Consider the following 18663-nt stretch of genomic DNA (forward strand, 5'->3'; position numbering starts at 1 on the left):
AAGAAATTTAATTTAAAATTTATTAAAATGTGTTAATCCAACAATTATATGATTACGTAATCCACGTATTATATTTATATTATTAGCTTGGGTATACTACATTCGAAGTTGTATAAGGATATAATTAAAATACAGAAAAATATTTGTGCAGATACTCCAGATAAGTTATCTACATTTACTTTAAAAAAGATGTCGTTTTGGAATTTAAAAATTAAAAAATTATAAATATAAATACTATAATAACCCTGAAATAAATTAAAATTACAAAAACACCATAATTTTCATCCAACTGCGCAGAAAAAGCGAACCCATCAAAATATTGAAAAACCTTTTTTTTTTTTTGGTGGACAACGTATTTCGCAAACATTATTATGAGATTATGAAGAGGCCTTCTCAATAATTATTTTCTTCATAGGGCGTTTGGTTGAGTAGAAATTTTTTGAATACTAGGAAAATGTAATAGATAAGGAAATGATTGGAAAGTGAGATAGGTAGAAAAATGTAAAAAAAAATTGTTTGGTGGAGAAAAAATTTACTGGGAAAATTAGGTAATTTTTATAAAATCAACAGTGCATTACCCGGTTTTCCAAAAAAACTATCCTCAAATTTAGTTTCTAAACGGTGCGAATATCTATCTTTCTCAACAAAAGTTGATAAAGCCATACAAATTGCATAGATGAGAATTCGGTGAAAATCTATTCAAACAAAAATTATGTTTCTAAAAACCATACTTGATTTGCAAGGAATTTGTTGAAAAGAAGGCAACCAAACACCACCTTAATCTTTGAACTTTAGTCTTTTGTCCAAGTATGGAAACCTGGAAGCACTTAAACCTTATCAATAGAACAACTAAACAGAGGTTTAGTATAAAAGCAGAGGTCTAATATTCTTAACCTCCTCTCGTATCATTACTCTTATTTTACAGAGTACAGATCAGTAGAGTTGTAGCTCCTATTCATTATTAGTAGCATAACATGACATAGTAGATCATATTGGGCAATATATATCAAAAACAGATATATCATACTTAATCAATAGTTGTGGTTCGTTGTTGAGGCGTTAAAGTCATCATCGACAAAGTCACCACTGTTATTTATAGTGCGGCACGGTCACCTGAATATGCGCCACTGTTGATCTTTGCATTGGAGAAATATTGTTTCCCAGTGCCATAATTGTTGAATGAGTTTAGAGTACCATCATTGGACCCTTTCGCTGCTTCCTCAGCCTCCAGAAGGGAGCGTAGTTCCTTCTCTTCGTCATTAAATCCATCATAACTCAATTTCAACACACTTTGAATTTTATCATCAGGAATCCTTCTTAATTTCTCTAATGCACTCTCCCATTCATTTTTACTTTTTGAACGAAGAAAAGAACCCACAACCTTCAAGACTAATGGCAAGCCTTTAGCATAAGCAACTGCACTATTTGATAACTCTTCGTACCCCTTTAAAGGATAGTTCTGTTTAAAAGCATTCAAGCTGAAAAGCTGAAGGGATTCCTCCAAGTTCAATTTCTTTACATTATGTATTTCATCAACTCCTTTCCATAGGAGAACATGCATGTCTCTGGATGTAATGATGATTTTACTGTCCGATCCAAAGCATTGAAGTTCTCCGTCCAGATATTCTAATTGCTCTGTAGTACTCACATCATCAAGCACAACAAAGACTCTTTTATGAGAGAGCCTCCTCTTAACTACAACGGATTCCACATTGATTTCTCTCTCATATTCTTCTAGAAGCTTGGAAACTAGATCTTTGCGAAGTGCCTGTTTACCTTTCTCAAAATTTTCCCTTATATTTTCTAAAAAACATGATCCTTCATATTGAGAAGAGCATTTGCCAAATAACCATTTAGCAATGGTGGTTTTACCTATGCCACCCATGCCCCAAATTCCAATGGTTTGAAATTCCATTAATAATGATTCAATAGGTGCAATGTTTTCATCGGTGCCAAAGGGGCATTTTGATTCCCTTGGTGGGTACTTGTATTCCAATTTTTTCGAAACATCTTCAACAATCTGTTTGATTAGTGTCGATTCCTCCCTAACACGTGCCAAATAAAATTTAAAGTGAGTGAAAGGATGATAATTATTGTATAACAATTAAAATAAAAAACCGAAACATAAGACTTCATCATCAATCTCATGCTACGAGTGTATTTTAGTTTATATCTTACTTCTATATAACGATAGTTTGGGTTATTTAAAATTCATTTTTCATATACTTTTGAGGGTGTCCATATTTCTTGTGTGTGGGAGCTGTGCATAGGATATTGTGGCTGCAAAGGGGGTGCAGATCAATAAAATGCAAATGGAGTTTCTACTTTTTAGAAGGAGGAAGGCTGTAATAGAAGCATTTTGCAGTTTCTAATAGAAGCATTTTCTAATTGCAGTTTCAGAGATGAATGATCCACTTGATCTAAATGTGATTAATTATAAGAATCAAGAACATCTTAACGTTAACAGACAAACCTTGCCATTTTTATATTAATGGAAGGCTTTAGATAACTTTTCTTATTATTTTAACAAAAAAATTAGTTTATCACAAGCGAAACCAACTATAGTTGAATACCTCTTTAAACTACAAGTATTAAGTGTATAAGGTTTTTTACGTATTTGGAGAATCCTTATAAAATAAAAAAGCTTTCAAGGACGTTTGGTACACGTTATTCTTTAGGATTATGGAGAAACTGAATTTTTTTTAAATTTTAATTTTCGGATATTATCATAAACGAATGTTTTTATCATATTTTAAAAAATTGAAATTTTTGAATAAAAAAAATTACTCATCTCCCAAAGGCTCCCTTGATAATGTTCTATTCATGGATCGTTATAAGTGAGACGAAAAGAAAACAAAGACATATAGTATCAGTTAATTTTTAAGCACCGTATGAAAAAATGAACTTGTAAAAAGCACAATACTTACCCGAATTTCCCAGAGTCAAACCCGGCTAGATTGGCTGCTTCAAACAGAGCTTGTTTCCACTCGGTCAACTTGTCTTGGTTGTTTCTGAAATCTCGTTCATGTTTTTTGAAGGCTTCCTCGTAACTCCCTTTCTGCTTCCGCACGTTTGATGGGTCAATTTTATAGAAGACAGGTATCACTCCCTGTCCCTCTTTCCTGCATTCGAGTATTTTAAGGAGTTCATCCAAGCACCACTTTGAGGAAGCGAAGTCTTGTGAGAAAACGATGATCGATATGTGTGAATCTTCAATTGCTTTGGAAAGTGCTGGCGAGATCTCATCTCCTTTGTTCATTTCGTGATCCATGTATACTTGGATCTGCTTTTGAAGCATAGCATGACGAAGGTGGCTTGTGAAGTTGCTCCGAGTGTCCTCGCCTCTAAAGCTAATAAAAACATCATATCTTTTTGGATGAAATGAAGCAGCATAAGAAGAAGAAGAAGATGGAGCATGAGGTGCCATGTCCTGGATCTAATTGACTAAGTCTTCTTCGACAATAACACTGCTAAGGGATTTTTTTTATTTATTTTTTTTCCAGTGAGACCTAATTAAAAAATTGTCACTTGTATATAGAGTATGTGTGAAGGGGATAATGGGTGGGTCCTAGTCTCTCACGCGGGTGGGGTAAATGACTTTTCCTGGTTTCCCAGCTATTTCCTGGACGCCTCTTGCGTTGTGTTTGTTTCGGGAGATGTTATGAACCCACGTTTTGTTGAAGCATTCGGTAGTTTTGTCTGTCAATTCACTTTGTCCAGCAATCGAGGAAAACTGGTTAAAATATTGTTGAGATGCCCTCCGATTCTGTGGTATTTCTATGAGAAAACCGGCTAAATTTTGGTTTGTGATACAAAAGGGTTATTTTCTCATTAATATTTTATCTTCAATCAAACATATATTCACGAGTTTCATTCAATTTTCTTGGTAAAATTTTGTCCAACCAAACAACTTTTTTAAAATTTTCCTATCTAACTCACTTTCCCTGCAGATCCCTAGTATTTACATTTCCCTAATAAAAAAAAATTTCACCTCAACCAAACACCACCTTGGAAGTTTAAAAAATGGGAATTATTATCTTCATATGACAGAAGATAATAAGTCTTTCCTACACACACAAAAATATGGGATTCACTTCAAAAAAATTTTTCTCTTTTTCCTATACAATGGGTCCCATATGAGCTTGTGAGTGTAACATGAAATATCTTATCTCATGTTAAATATAATTCCTTAAGAAATTGAGTGTGATGGCAATTTTTAAGAGACACATTAATGATTCAAATAACATACAGGATTTTCATGTTTATTTAATTGATATTCATATGGGAAAATTGTGTGTGTGGATGTAAAGTTATGTCATTTTAAATAGAGAAAGAGATAGATTATGGAAGAAAAGTGTACAAAAAATAAAAATATGGATCTCACATCTTTGTGAGAGTAAAATGATACAGGTTGTGTCATTTAAAAGAACAAATATTTTTCCCTATTCATATTCCGGTGGAATTTATATATAGAAATTGAATAGACAATTTATTGGTTATGAATAAGAAGTGGGTTAAGGAAGAAAAGAGAAAAAGGAAGTTGAAGAGGTGTGTGGGTTTAAGAAGTCCCACATTAGACAACTAGTAGGAGGTGAGAGAGTTTATAAGCTCTCACCTCACACTACTAAACTGCCCGTTAGGGCACTACAAAATTTTGTGGAGGGGAGAGGAGCTAGGTGGACTTAGGTTCACCGCATGCGCGCCACTGCCGTCGTCAGTCCGGCTGACCTTCTCGATTCGGTTGTGTGAATAAAAATAATTTTTTATTAAATAATTTTTTAACTTTTTATCCAAAATGCCCCTGTCTGTTGCTTCTCTCTAGTTTTTTCAAAACCCAAACATTTCTACCCGCCGATTTTTTGAACCGGACCGGTTCTTACCTCTTCCGAACTGGTCACCGATTGTACTTGTTCCCCCGAACCGGTCACCAGTCGTACTCGTTCGCGGCCGTCAGTCACGGCGATTCGCCGCCGGCGGCGGTTCATCATTACCGGTCAGAATCTATAAATAGACCTGACACCTTCAGAAATTTTATCCAATTTTCTGCACTGTTACTCTGCCGGATTTTTTCTTCTTCCGGTTTGCATCCTCATTTCTGATTTTCGGTGTACTTTCCTCTGGCATATTGTTGTGTTCGTTTGGGCTGTCGATTGGTAATGCTGTCACTCCTCAAACGAAATATGTTATATCCTGGGAGACACTTGTCCATCAACCTTTAGCATCAGTGAGGGAACAAATTGTCTTAAGGAGACACATTCTGTGAGCTCAAATTTTTCCATTATTCTGCATAGTCTGTTCCATTATACTAACATCAAGTAAGTCTTTTTTAATTTTTATAAGTGCACTGTGTATGATAATTCTGATTATTAATAGATCCCATTAATAAAATGTAAATATATCTAAACGCAACTGACAGATGCTAAATGATATTAAATAATACATTATTATTTATTAAGCCAATAATGACCCATAAGCATGCTTTGTGGTTGTTGTTCATGTCTATGTAGCACCAATATCGATACCGGACACGAGACACCTCCGTTGCACGGACACGCAAAATTTTGTAAAATTTGCGTGTCGGACACGTGTCCGACACGGACACGTTCCGACACGCTCGGACATGCGTCCGACACGAACACGTTCCGACACGCTCGGACACGCGTCCGACATACGGTCAACATTTGGGGACACGCGGTCAACACTCCGACACGTGGTCAATATTTTGGGATACGCAGTCAACATTTGGGGACACGGTCGGACACGTTTTTTTTTTGTTTTTATTTTTATTTTTTTTATTTTTTTAAATCTTAATTTTATTTTGTTAACTAAATATAAAAGAAATAATTTATAAATTAATTTTTTTCTGTTATGAAATTTGACATTAAAAATTAACAAAGTACAAAAAATTATTTATATTTATATTTATGTTATGAAATTTAAATATTTGATTGGTTATATGACTTATTATGGATTCTTATATGTATTAAATATAAATCATATTATATATATTAAAAATTTTATTTAATATCTAAACGTGTCCCAACGTGTCTAAATATGACATATTTTAGAATTAACGTGTCGGCGTGTCGTGTCCCGTGTCCGTGTCCGTGCATCATAGCGAGACACGACACGACACGACACTTTGACATGTTAATTTTAAAAAATATTAAATTTCGATACGTTAGGACACGTTTTGATATTAAATAATATTTTTAAGTTATGTTGTATATATTATATTTAACATTTAATAATTTAACGAAAAAATGAAGCTAAACTTATAATAGCCATCAATTTTACAAAGAAACATAAGATATCCCAAATATTTATATTAAACTCAATAAAATGGTAATCTTAATCCAACGAATCTAATAGTTGGAACTAAAAACGCAACACAACGATCCTTTGAACCTTTTTTTGAGTCTCTACAATGTATGTTAGAGTGTTGGACACGACACATCAGAATTTTTGAAGTATCTGTGCTTCATAAATTCCTTGATACCCATATATATATATTATATATAGAGGCAGGATCCTTTGACACCTCATCTGAGAGCCGTTAGATCAAAAAAGATCAATGGTGTCACATGCTTACAAATCAGAGTCGTTGATCTTTTTTGATCTAATGGTTCTCAGATGAGGTGTCAAATTTCAAATTTGACACCGGTGTCAAAGGATCCTACATCATATATATATATATATATATATATATATATATATATATGAACTTATCATTTCTCAAGCTGCCAGAGATAAAGTTATCCCCGGTTACTAAATCATAACCGTACAAAGATGGATCAATGGTGATAAAGGAAGAGAGAGAGAAAGGGGAATCATAACCATTCAAAGGTGAATCAATACATATAAGGAAATAAATAATCAAAACGACGTAGTTTTGGGATGGCCGGAGATAAATTTGTCTCAAGCAGCCTGAGAAATGTTTTTCCTATATATATATATATATATATATATATATATATATATATATATCCCTTCCCTCCCACACTCTAATTTTTTAACAATCATGCTTTGTTGTTGTTCACACATTCCAAATATGAGTTTAAATTCTCAATCCTTAACGATGGCTGTGTATCACGATGATAGAAAATAATATTATTTTGATCCAATAATAACAAAATGGTTATAAGAAAAAATATGTTATACATATAATCTTTTCTCAAAAGAATATGTTGAATATTTTTGCTTATTTGTTAATAGGAAAATACTATATGAGATAGTTATCTCATGTTCTCTCACTTCGGAAATAGCACCTCTTTTTTTTTCTCTTTCTTTTTACTTTTTAATGGTGAGTCCCATTTAAATTCTCTCTATAGCATTAGAGAACTACTCTCATATAACATGAAAATAATATTCCCCTTGTTAATAAACCAAAGCAATTATTTAAGAAGTTAAAAATTAAAATAATTACGTTATGTTGTTTTTTCAATAATGTAATACTCAAAGAGGGGCAAAAAAAATTAATTTATTACTTTTTTAATAAAAAATTATGAATAAGTAGTCGTTTTGTAAAATATTACGAATCTATAGCATCCAAACACGCCCACATGAGGTGTGTTCTCTTGGAGAGAGACACGCCCATGTGGGGCGTGAGCTACTGAAGGGGACATGACAACGTAGGGCGTGTATGGCAGGAGAGAGACACGCCCCTGATGGGCGTGTTCTTCGTGGTCTATATATATGTGACTTAGGTATTAGATATGGACTTAAAAATTAATTAGTTACTTCTAAATTGGTATATATTGGTTTTATGACTTATTTACACACTTAGAAATTAGTTTGTGACAATAAATATTTTTTTATGAATGACACTTGCAAACATATTGACCTTTCAATTAACCACATTATAATTAGGGTTTGTAAAAAAAAATACCGTATGCAATATTAATTTAAATTGAATTTGAATTATTTAATGTATTGAAATATATTTTTAGAATAATGTAATGTTAAATGAATTAATTGTCAATGATGTTAATTTAATTGAAATTAATATAACAATTGAAGTTAGTTAAATGCTATTTAATTAAGTGTAATTAAATTTTATTTAGTGTAAATTAATATAATATCAATAGTAATTTGGGTACATCTTTTTCATTTGTAGTAGTATCCTATTATGGCCCATTCGTCTTCATCAGAGTCCTCGCGCTCTGGATCCGATGGTGATCTTGAGCCATCCGATCCTTGTACGCATGTACTTCCTGGCCCATATAGGTGGGAGGTACTCTGTAAGAGGACACAGCGCAATCACGTTTCACAAGTTGTGTGGAACGAGGATAAGGTCAGGGGGTTAAAGACGAGGCGAGGGAAACTTCAGGGAGACCCCATCATGGTGATATACCAGATGTTGTCGCTGACTATTTGACACAGGCTGGGTTCATACACGTGGCACGTATGAGTCATATTCAGGTATGTAATTTTTAAATTACTTAATTAAATTACCGTATGTGGACTTTTGTATAATTGTTGTTTTTCCTTCAGATCGATACCCCCTTGATCTCTACTTTGGTTGAGCGTTGGAGACCGGAGACACATACATTTCACATGACGCAGGGAGAGACGACCGTTGCATTACAGGACGTGGCTGGTATACTTGGTTTGCCTACTGACGGGCAGGCAGTTACCGGATCTATAGCGTTGGATTGGATTGCTATGTGACAACAGGTTTTTGGGACTTCCCCTGTTGCGGGCACAGACATTCACGGAGGCGATCTACGTATTTCTTACTTAGACAGGATATATGCTGATTGGTTTACAGTAGCACACAATCCTGAGGAGGTGAGGCGTTACACCAAGGCAATCAACAACTTTCCCTTATATTTTTCGTATAGATGAGTGCCATCAATTTGTATCATTGGTTTGCAAAATTTAAATGCCTCACAACATTGTCTGAAAGTCCAGAAACAACGAACAAGTACACGTTTTTCGGGAACCAACTGCCCCGCAACAAAACAATCCTTTGTTTGAATATTGTAAAAGGAACCTAGTGAAAAACGAAGCATATATTCACACCAGCTGGGTAAAAATGCATAGGATTCCTCCCAATCACCATATAACATTGCCATGGCTTTCTGCTTCGCATACCATGCCTTTCTATATGAAACTTTGAATCCATATGAATGAGTTATCCTCTCCTGAACGAGCGCAATGGCCACTGAAGGTTCCTTTTTTATCATCTCTGAATTACAAAAGCTGGATATAAACATTAACAGAACAACAGGTATATCAACTGCAATTTTAATCAGCTTTTTAATTTGAAATTACGTACCTACTACAAGTGCTGCAATAACGTCAGAATCAAGTTGTCGATGATATTGAGAAAGATGGTCATTCAAGCAATTGTGATTCCCATCCCATTTCGTTACCTTCCAATTTTCACCATACGTTGGTTTAATTACCCTGATCCTCCACGGGCAACCTTGGACGTGTGCACAACATTTCATGCTTAATTTTGTGGGAGTGCTCTCAACCACAATTGCTTCTTGATGCTCCTTCATAAGGTAGCGCTTGATTTCCATCTGAGCCTCTTTTTTGGATGTAAAGTGTTGGTTAACAAACAACTTTTCTCCCAATTGCCATGGACCCTGGATTGAACCCGAACTCTGCGTCCATGATTGTGCCTCACTCGGATAATCCCAATCAATATATGTGTAATGTGGAATTTCTGACCAAAAAGGATCAACAGATGCATCGCCTACATGTACTACGTAATAATAATAGAATTGAATTATTTTTTAATCAAAAATTGCAACAACCAAATTGTCAGTATATTAATTGATAGCATACCTTCAGGATGTTCTGGTACTTGACTCGATGTTGTGTCATGATGTACAACGATACGAGACTCCCCCAAATCATGCCATGGTTGAAGTTCAGTACCAGACCTGCCACATTCTTTGTCATTGTCCGATGCACTCGTATCCTCTGCAAGAAGACGATCCTCCATTGCAATATTTTCCTCATCATCTTCGTCGTACTCCTCATCCATAACCCAAGTAGGGTCATGTTCATCTTCCTCAGACATGTTAACAGCAGATGAGGATGCATTAAGAGGAGAAGTAGACCTAACTGACCTCATTGGTATAACAACTTCCTCCGCGGTGGTATTATCCACATACAATTCTAAGAAATCCTTTCTGGACTTGTTCAAGAACTCTTCCATTACCATATCGATGTCTTCGTCATCGACCACTTGCAAGCTAATGTACTGTTCACATTGCCATAATCTTTTTTTTTTGAAATAAACATTGCCATAATCTTGTCGTGACTGGAGTGATCAATTGGTTGTCTTGAAGACATAATTTTTGACGTATTTTCTGATGCAGCTCAGCAACCGTTGAGTTCCGTTTAATACGTGATGGCCTTTTCTCCCCTACAAAAATAACACAACGACAACCTTCTTCTTTCCTACCGTTAAAATATAGAACAACACGAATAGTATCAGAATTCACACTCATTTTTAAAATCAAAATTTAAAAAGATAAAACAAAATATGAGTAAACAAGTGCAAACTATCAGAGAGTTTAAGCATAACAATGAGAGAGTTGTGAAGAGTGTGTAGGGGGGTGGGTGTTTAAATAGACTGCAGTTTAGTCACTCACGCCCAGTTGGGTGTGACCTTCCAGTGGAACACGCCTATGTTGGGCGTGTCTACCATCATAGCTCACGCCCCATAAGAGGCGTGTCTCTTTCCTGCCACTCACGCCCTACATTGAGCGTGTCCCCTTCAATAGCTCACGCCCCATATGGGCGTGTCTCTCTCCATGACAACACGCCCCATGTGGGCGTGTTTGGGTGCTATAGATTCGTAATATTTTGCAAAACGACTACTTATTCGTAATTTTTATTAAAAAAGTAATAAATTGTTTTTTTGCCTTATTAATCTTTCAAACAAAATAGAAGAAAAAACATTTAACTACAGTGCTAGTTTCAGACTAACCCATCTTTAATTTTAATTTCTAAAAAGTTATTTATAAATGCAATTTTGATCTAAATCCAACGGCTGAGATTCCATGACGGAGTGTGTTCAACCTATCGAACTTCAGGAGCAGAACAAGTGCTTCAATCAAACATGGCGAAAAAGGCTAAAGGGTCTCTCTCCGCTTCTTCTGCCTCTGCTACTGCTAAACGCTCCACGAGACCCTCTGCCTCTGCGTCTTCTGGGTACCCTTTTCTTCTCAATTTCTCTTTGTCAATGGTATCACACTTTATTATCGTGTCTCCATTTCTTCCTCTGCTCTTCATATTTTCTTCACGGTTTCACAGTTCCACTTACTTTCTCTGTGGTCCCCAATGGAACCCAGAAGAAGGAATGGTCAAAATAAAAGTAAAGTTCTCGTTTTTGTATTTTTTTAAATATGTCTATGTAATCTGGGGGAATCTATGAAGAAGGAGATAATAGATTATAAAATTTTAGTGGGACTGTGTAGTAATTTTTTGTTGTATTTTGCAAGTTTTTATATCGTTTCACGTACTGGGAAATTGAAGAGGGTAGTTTGTGCATACTTTTTCCTTTTTCCTTTTTGGATTTCTTAGATTTCTCTACTGGTTCATTATTTACAACTTAATCCGGTTTGAGCACTACTGAACCCATATAAGGGTGGGCCTCCAAAATCATTTTCTCCATTCTCAATGCTTGAACTGATTAAGGGGAATAAGCTCATTACCACTTGAACCAATGATTGTTGGTATATTTTTTCTTTCTTTGGATAGAGTTTTGCATTCATTTGAAAGATCGATATTCAACATTTACTTGTTCAAAGTTGATGGAAAACAGGTAAATAGAACATAAAAGTGGGTGGGATTCTGTTGTTGATTTTGATGTGATGTAGTGATGACTTTAGACTTTAGACCAGAAACTGAATAAAGTGATGCCAGTGTGAAGTTTAACTGGCTCTAGGTTTACTCCTCTGGCCTTAGGTGTTTCCGGGAGGAAATTTGATAATTACATGTAAATACCACTACCTATTAAACCTCGACCAGCAAGGGTGGACAATACTTGTACGCAACCTTGCACTTGCATAAGATAATTACATGTAAATATATTCCTTAATAATTGAAAACATTGTTGATTTTTTCAGCAAACTAGTGTTGAGGATTAAATCAAATGAGGCAATGAAGAGACCGGTGCGGCAGATTGATTCAAGAAAGAAACCCAAAGCAAAGAAAAAGAAGAACAAACAAAAGATTGATGCTAAGAAGCCAAAGAAACCTCCAACTGCTTTCTTCTACTTCTTGTACAGCTACTTTTGCCTCCCCTTTTTCTTTATTTATGCTGGTTACTTGTAATCTTTTATGAGGGGTCAGTACTACTAGCTACTCTTTTTATTTGCCATTTGTTAGAATTCTTTATGGAAAATATTTAGTATGAATTTAGCTCCATTTTATGTATGTATTTCCAAGATGCCTGGCATTTGCATAGCTTTGTTTGTATATATTGAAATATTAAGCTCTCCCAAAAAGTAGCAACATTTTTAGCGGTTTATATTTTACAATGAATAACCCATAGTTGATGTTATATGCTTACTTTCTTTTGTCATCCTACTGACCCTAGCATTTGCCTTTGGAGGTAATGTTATCACTGAAGTTGATGGGATTCTGTTGTATTTCATGGGTTTTCACTTTTCAATGTATGCGGAATTGGAAGGTAGAATATATTTGACTTTAGAGGAATAATGCTGTGGAGGTAATCATTTGTTGAAAGTTTGCATATATACAGGTCGTTTTTGAAAGCATCACCACTTCAAGTTCAAGAGTCCAGACAACCATTCATCTTCAAACATGATTATCATGAGTCATTTAAACATGATTTTCTTGTGATAGTTTCCTTTCCTTGCTTCTAACTTGTTTTATTGTTCTTTGTTCAATATACTGATGTTTACTTTATATATGGCATTGTGATAATAAACCTAGCAAGGTGGCCATAGTTAACAACCATTTTCTTCTTTCTTGTATGGAAAATCTTATGATGCTTCAAAATTATTTTGTTTACTGGAAGTTCTTTTTCATTCTTAAGGGAGGATTTTCGTAAAGAATTTCAAGGGCTGAATCCAGATGTAAAGTCAATGCGGGATGTATGTATAGAATCCATTGTATCAATATTTCTTCTAATTTAGTTTATAATTTTAATTGCTCTTGAAGTAAGTTTGTTGCACAGTTGATTGTTTACAATTTTCCAATTTCTAAAAGGCCTATACAACACAAAAGTTGAGCAGGTTTTATACTTTGTTATGCAAATAGCAACTCATTGTTGTTGTTGTTGTTATTTCTTTAATTTTCTGCTAAGTAATGTAATTCATTTTTGTTTTCTTCCTTCCTATGTTCATTCAGATTGGCAAGGCATGTGGAGAGAAGTGGAAAACAATGACATATGAGGTTAGTACTCTGATACCAAATTGATGGAACCTAATTTTATTCATCTGAAATTGCGGAAAACAGAAATGGAGACAAGCTCCTTACAAAGATAATTGCAGAAAAGATGAACTAAAAGACCTCAACTCCCCCTTAGAACACACTACCCTAGGCTCCAAGAGTTCCCTAGAGATCCTTCCCCAAGTCCCACTCCAAATTCACTCGATACATGTCTACTCACAGAATATTCTAGAATAACTAACTAACTGACCCACTCACTTTTAGACCAATCAATACTGGAATGTTGGGTTCCATTTGCAAGGTATGAGACTTGGAGTCTCATATTGGTTGTATGGGCAACTAATGGGGGATTTATAAGGCCTTGGGCACTCCCACCTTTTAAGCTAGCTTTTGAGGTTGTGTATCCCAAGGTCTCATGCAATGGTATCAGAGCACCCATCACGTGGAGTGTGCACGGGGGCACGCACTAGGGAAGCGTGGTGGAATGGTGGGTTCCATTTGCATGGGACTTGGAGTCCTATATTGGTTGTATGGGCAACTAATGTGGAGTTTATAAGGCCTTAGACATTCTCACCCTTTCAGCTAGCTTTTGGGCTGGTACATTCCAAGGTCTCATCAATATACAATTTCGGAATTCAGCTAGTGTAATGCAGAAGTAGCATAGGTGTGTCCTCTGATTGGAATTCTTGGTTGAACTCAGATTTAATGCACAATTAAATTCTTAAGATACTCTGGTACAGACTATAGTCTTAAATTATCTCATTGTACATGAAATTTGGCTATGCACTGCATTATTAATTAAAATGGGAAAGTATAGTAGGAAACAAAACGTACTAAATCATCTTTAATTTCTTCATTGATTTGATATGAGAGTGTATTCTTTTGATTTTGGTGCTGTATTGGTGTTGGTGGCATTATAAATGGTATCTTTGCAGGCCTGTAATACTGCTTTGCACAAAATGTTTCGTTCTTGTTAGAATATGTAGAAAATATTTCATAATATCATATTGTATAAACCACTCCCAACTAAACCCCGACTAGCATGGGTAAGGATGAGTGCAATCCTTGTACGTAGCTTCACCCTTACATATTTGCAAATAAACTATTTCCTGAATTCAAACTCATGATCTTTTAGTCTCAAAGGAACAACTTTACCATTGCCTGAGGCTTGCTATCTTATGATATCATATTGTATCTTAGAATAAATAAACTATCTTAGGTGATCTTTTAAGATTGATTTCCAAGTTTCATTATATTTCATGATTTGTTCTCTTATTTAGTTAGGATCAGGACAGAGTATTAATATAAACTGGGGTTTGTTCTTTGTATTTTGTATCACATCCACACCAATATCAATATAATTTAATTATTTGAGTATTCCCTTCCTCTTTTGTCTTCCTTCTCTACCTAAAATCCTATAATTTCAACATGGTATAGAGAGGTACCATCCTTGGTGACTTTCCTTCACTATTTTGTTATTGAGTTCGCTAAAATTTGGAACTTTTGTTGCAAAGATGGTGTTAACTCCATGATTCTTTTTTTCCCGTTGGCCTTGCACATATTCCAGCCACCGAAACCCTAGACCAATGTCATTTTCTCTCTTTTCTGTGCTTTGGGGTGTCAGATCTACCCTCAACTGTGCATCTTCATACATGTCAGACCTTACTGCACATAGTTTATGTGTGTCTTTGCAATCATCTTGTAACTCATGAAAGTCTGACATGCTAAAGAAAAAAGAAAAAGAGAAGGGGTTCTGCACCATTTTTTTTAAACTGCCATCATTGTGGAGTCTGACTTGCGATTGAGTTAACATAGCTTTTGAGAAGAAACTTCTGCTTGTGTTAACTGTTTAGTCAATAATCAGTGTGTATGAGAGAGTGGCACTTAATTTTTCTGGGCATTCTTTTCCCTCTTTTTTTTTTATTATTATTTTTTGGCTAGAACATTGAATGGTATATAAAGAGAGCTTGTACTTGAGAGACACAACCTGTTTTATTCTAGGTCATTTGAATTTTTGTTGGTCATTGGAATGTCTTTCTGGACATGGTTGAGTAGGCTGGACATGTAGGCCCTTTCTGTTTATAATGATATAACTTTGGTTAGGATATGATTTTATATTCAATATGTAGACTAGATTTACAGAGTAAACATGCCAATGGGTTCCCCTTTTCTGCAGGAATAAAAAATACCAGTACATACTCATCAGTCCATTATTAATTATGTAGGTAGCCATACTCATTTGCTGTTGTGTTAGGAACCCTCTATTTAGGAAAGTATTTAGGATTGTAGGTTAAAAAAAAGAAGGATGGGCCCAATGATCAAGTCGGGTAGGCCCTGTTGACAATAGTAATTAGAGTTCATTGATGTTATAAAAAAAAATTAGAGTTCATTGATATTGTTAGATATATTAGATGGGGGTTACTTCTTATTAACTGATATGATAGATAAGATTACCTGTTATTAATTGATATAATTAGATATAGCATATAGAGTTACGCGATTTTAGGGAATATATTATTTATTCCAGATGATCCTTTTTTAGTCCTTTTCCTTTTCATCTCCCTCCCTCTTTCTTTAATTTCATATATATATATATATATTAAACTTTTTTTTTTATTCTTTGCTATCGTCCTATGTATCTTTAATATTATTTTATTATAATTTATTTTCTCTTTTAATTGTATACTGCTTTTTATGGATAAAGTTATATTTATATATAATTATATATATTTAAATTTTATTTTTATCTTTTTTTTCTCAAGTTTTTGTACCTTTCGTTTGGGTTCATCTACTACCGACCTCAACTAGTTTGGGATAAAGGTGTTGTTGATGTTGATGTTGACAGCTACTTGGTTTTCAAGATTTGGGAGGATGCTACTCTAGGTCAGCAGTAGGATAAAAGGAACAGAGAGCAGAGAGGGAGGCACGGTGAGATTAGAATTGAGTTGTGGGGAGAGACTAAGCTCTCAAAATCTTGGATATCATTTTCCTCTTCAATTTCCTAAATCCTGGTCTAGTTCTATCATGATGTTCATTCTGAATCAAGGTAGAACCAGTGTTTTAAAACCCCGTCCCACCCCCCGAGTTGACCCGGGTCAACCCTGACCCCTCCCCTCTGAGAGTTGGGGTCACAAGTTGGACCCTATATGCATATCGACCCCTCCGACCCTCAAAATCCAGTCGGGTTTCAGTGACTCCCGGGTCAGAGGGGTCAAAGGAGGTCATTGCATGTTTTTTTTTTAAAAAAAAAATTCAATAAAACAACATTGTTTTATTAAAAAAATAAATAAAAATGCATGCAAACCTAAATCTAATTGTTCTAATCTCTCCTAGTGACCTAAATGTTTTCAATCTTCACCTCACTGCTGTGAATCTTCTAGAAAAGGTAAGAATTTTACCCCTTCAAATGAAATCCTTACAGTTCTCGATGGAAAACAAAAACTTATTCTTACTTCCTTTAAATTTTCGTTTGTCAGAGACCTTATCAAAAGAGGCAGAACCGGGTAAGTGTAGTGACCCCATTAGAATATGAGTTTTGTACTTTGGTATCTTGATACTTTAATTAGGTTGTATAATATTGACTTGTAGTTGTAATTGGTGAATTATGTTAAGTATATTTTGAATCTTTGATGATTGGTGATTTTTTTTTTAATATTTTCATATAGGATATATCTATTTATATGTTTTTAATATATAAAACCGGGTCAGTATGTGACCCCCTGACTCCCCGGTTGAACCTGTGACCCCGTGACTCTTGGCCTTAGCCGGGTCGATGGCCGGACCGGATTTTTAAACACTGGGTAGAACTAGTTTTTGAAGTTTTTAATCACTTGGCGAAATGGAGCTTCAAGTTTTCATATAGTTTGTTCTATTAGATATGAGCAAATAGAAAAAACCACTTTTGGTTTTACATTAATAACACTAGTATCTGGCAGGAGAAGGTTCAATACTATGATATAGCAACAGAAAAACGTGCAGAATTTGATAGAGCAATGGCAGAATACAACAAGAAAATGGTAAGCTATTTGTCATATTCATGGCTAGTGAGCTGACTTTTATTTGCTCGGTTGTAAAATATACAATTTGTTTTGTACTGCTTGGCAGGAAAGCGGTGAATATGAAGAAACTGATGAGGAATCAGAGTTTGATGAGTAAAGCCATGTAATTATTTTCTTACTACGAAGGTTGTCTCTGTATTAATTGAAACTACTTGACTAAAAGTTGTATATTCAGTTTTAGTCAGCTCTGGTTTGTCCTTGTGAATAATTCTCATTTTTCTGTGTCAATGTATGTATGAACTATGAAGTACTAATGTTAGTAGCATTTAGATGTTTAAAATTGCAGGTTTGGGCATATATTTTGAGATATTGAATGCTAAGTAGATGGTTTTCCTTTTATTAACCTTGGGTTTAGTGAAAATTTGTATATTCAATTTCAATCTATTTGATGATAGATGAAGTAAATGATAGTTTATTTTTATTTATGTTTTTTTTTAACACTAGCAGCCATAAATTATAGAGGTTATGTTTTCAAGAGTGCGTTAGTTCGGGTCACATGCTAGTACGTGTGCCAAGTTAAATGAAGTGTGTAAAATTCACCATAATCGGAAAACAGTTTATTGTTAATGATGCAATCTCCACGGCTATTTTTGTAACACTCCGTATATATCCGATTTGTTAACATGTCATCGTATTAAGCTACGCTTAATTTTAAAATGTGGAATATTTTTTTCTTTTCAATTATGACGTCATTATCATTACCAACTTGCTTACTTAATCATTTTTCAAAACATTGCCTGTATGTAATTGTAAATAGACAACTAACTGAAATACCTCATATCATAAATAAGTGAGTATCTAAGTCACGGAACTACAATATGCAGTCCGCACAATATTCTAATACATTATTACAACTCGAAACAGACATAAGACAATCAATCAATGTGGCATGGACAATCTCCATGCTAACCAAATAACGCAACAAAGCCCAACAGCAGTCTCAGCTCAACAACAATAATCATAAAATGTAAAACAGATCAGCATTCATGCATGTCATCATAAAGCAGATAAACAACAGTCAACTCAGCTCCGGCCTCCTGCCGCTAGAGGTCTCAACCCTTGCATTACTTGAACCTGAAAATGGTGCCCCAAACGTGGGGTGAGATCTCTAAACAGAAATCTCAGGGGTCCTCAAGGACTCTTCCGCCCCAAGCTCACTTACATGCATAATATAAGTTCAAAATAGTAATTACAATGCATGTTCATGTTAAGCATATAAATC

The 18663-nt window shown here is 34.9% G+C and overlaps 3 protein-coding genes across 3 annotated transcripts; 2 read left to right on the top strand and 1 right to left on the bottom strand.

Annotated features, from left to right (window-relative positions):
- Positions 1 to 822: 822 nt before the first annotated feature.
- Positions 823 to 3489, bottom strand: LOC133287612 (disease resistance protein RUN1-like). Its single transcript, XM_061485252.1, has 2 exons — positions 2928 to 3489; positions 823 to 2045 (listed from the first exon to the last, which is right to left on the bottom strand). The coding sequence occupies exons 1-2, from the start codon at positions 3425 to 3427 to the stop codon at positions 1094 to 1096; spliced, it is 1452 nt and encodes a 483-aa protein (XP_061341236.1). The 5' UTR covers positions 3428 to 3489; the 3' UTR covers positions 823 to 1093.
- A 4639-nt stretch (positions 3490 to 8128) lies between these two features.
- Positions 8129 to 8670, top strand: LOC133287598 (protein MAIN-LIKE 2-like). The gene is made up of 3 exons (XM_061485236.1): positions 8129 to 8206; positions 8299 to 8421; positions 8494 to 8670. The coding sequence occupies exons 1-3, from the start codon at positions 8129 to 8131 to the stop codon at positions 8668 to 8670; spliced, it is 378 nt and encodes a 125-aa protein (XP_061341220.1).
- Positions 8671 to 11018: 2348 nt separating this feature from the next.
- LOC133287611 (high mobility group B protein 14) lies at positions 11019 to 17723 on the top strand. Its single transcript, XM_061485251.1, has 6 exons — positions 11019 to 11175; positions 12093 to 12248; positions 13028 to 13085; positions 13342 to 13386; positions 17319 to 17399; positions 17488 to 17723. The coding sequence occupies exons 1-6, from the start codon at positions 11084 to 11086 to the stop codon at positions 17536 to 17538; spliced, it is 483 nt and encodes a 160-aa protein (XP_061341235.1). The 5' UTR covers positions 11019 to 11083; the 3' UTR covers positions 17539 to 17723.
- The last annotated feature ends 940 nt before the right edge of the window (positions 17724 to 18663 follow it).

Source organism: Gastrolobium bilobum, unplaced genomic scaffold (assembly GCF_033153095.1).
Source record: "Gastrolobium bilobum isolate Gb01-03AN ecotype WA unplaced genomic scaffold, APGP_CSIRO_Gbil_v1 utg2365, whole genome shotgun sequence".
In the NCBI taxonomy this organism is placed as follows: domain Eukaryota; kingdom Viridiplantae; phylum Streptophyta; class Magnoliopsida; order Fabales; family Fabaceae; genus Gastrolobium; species Gastrolobium bilobum.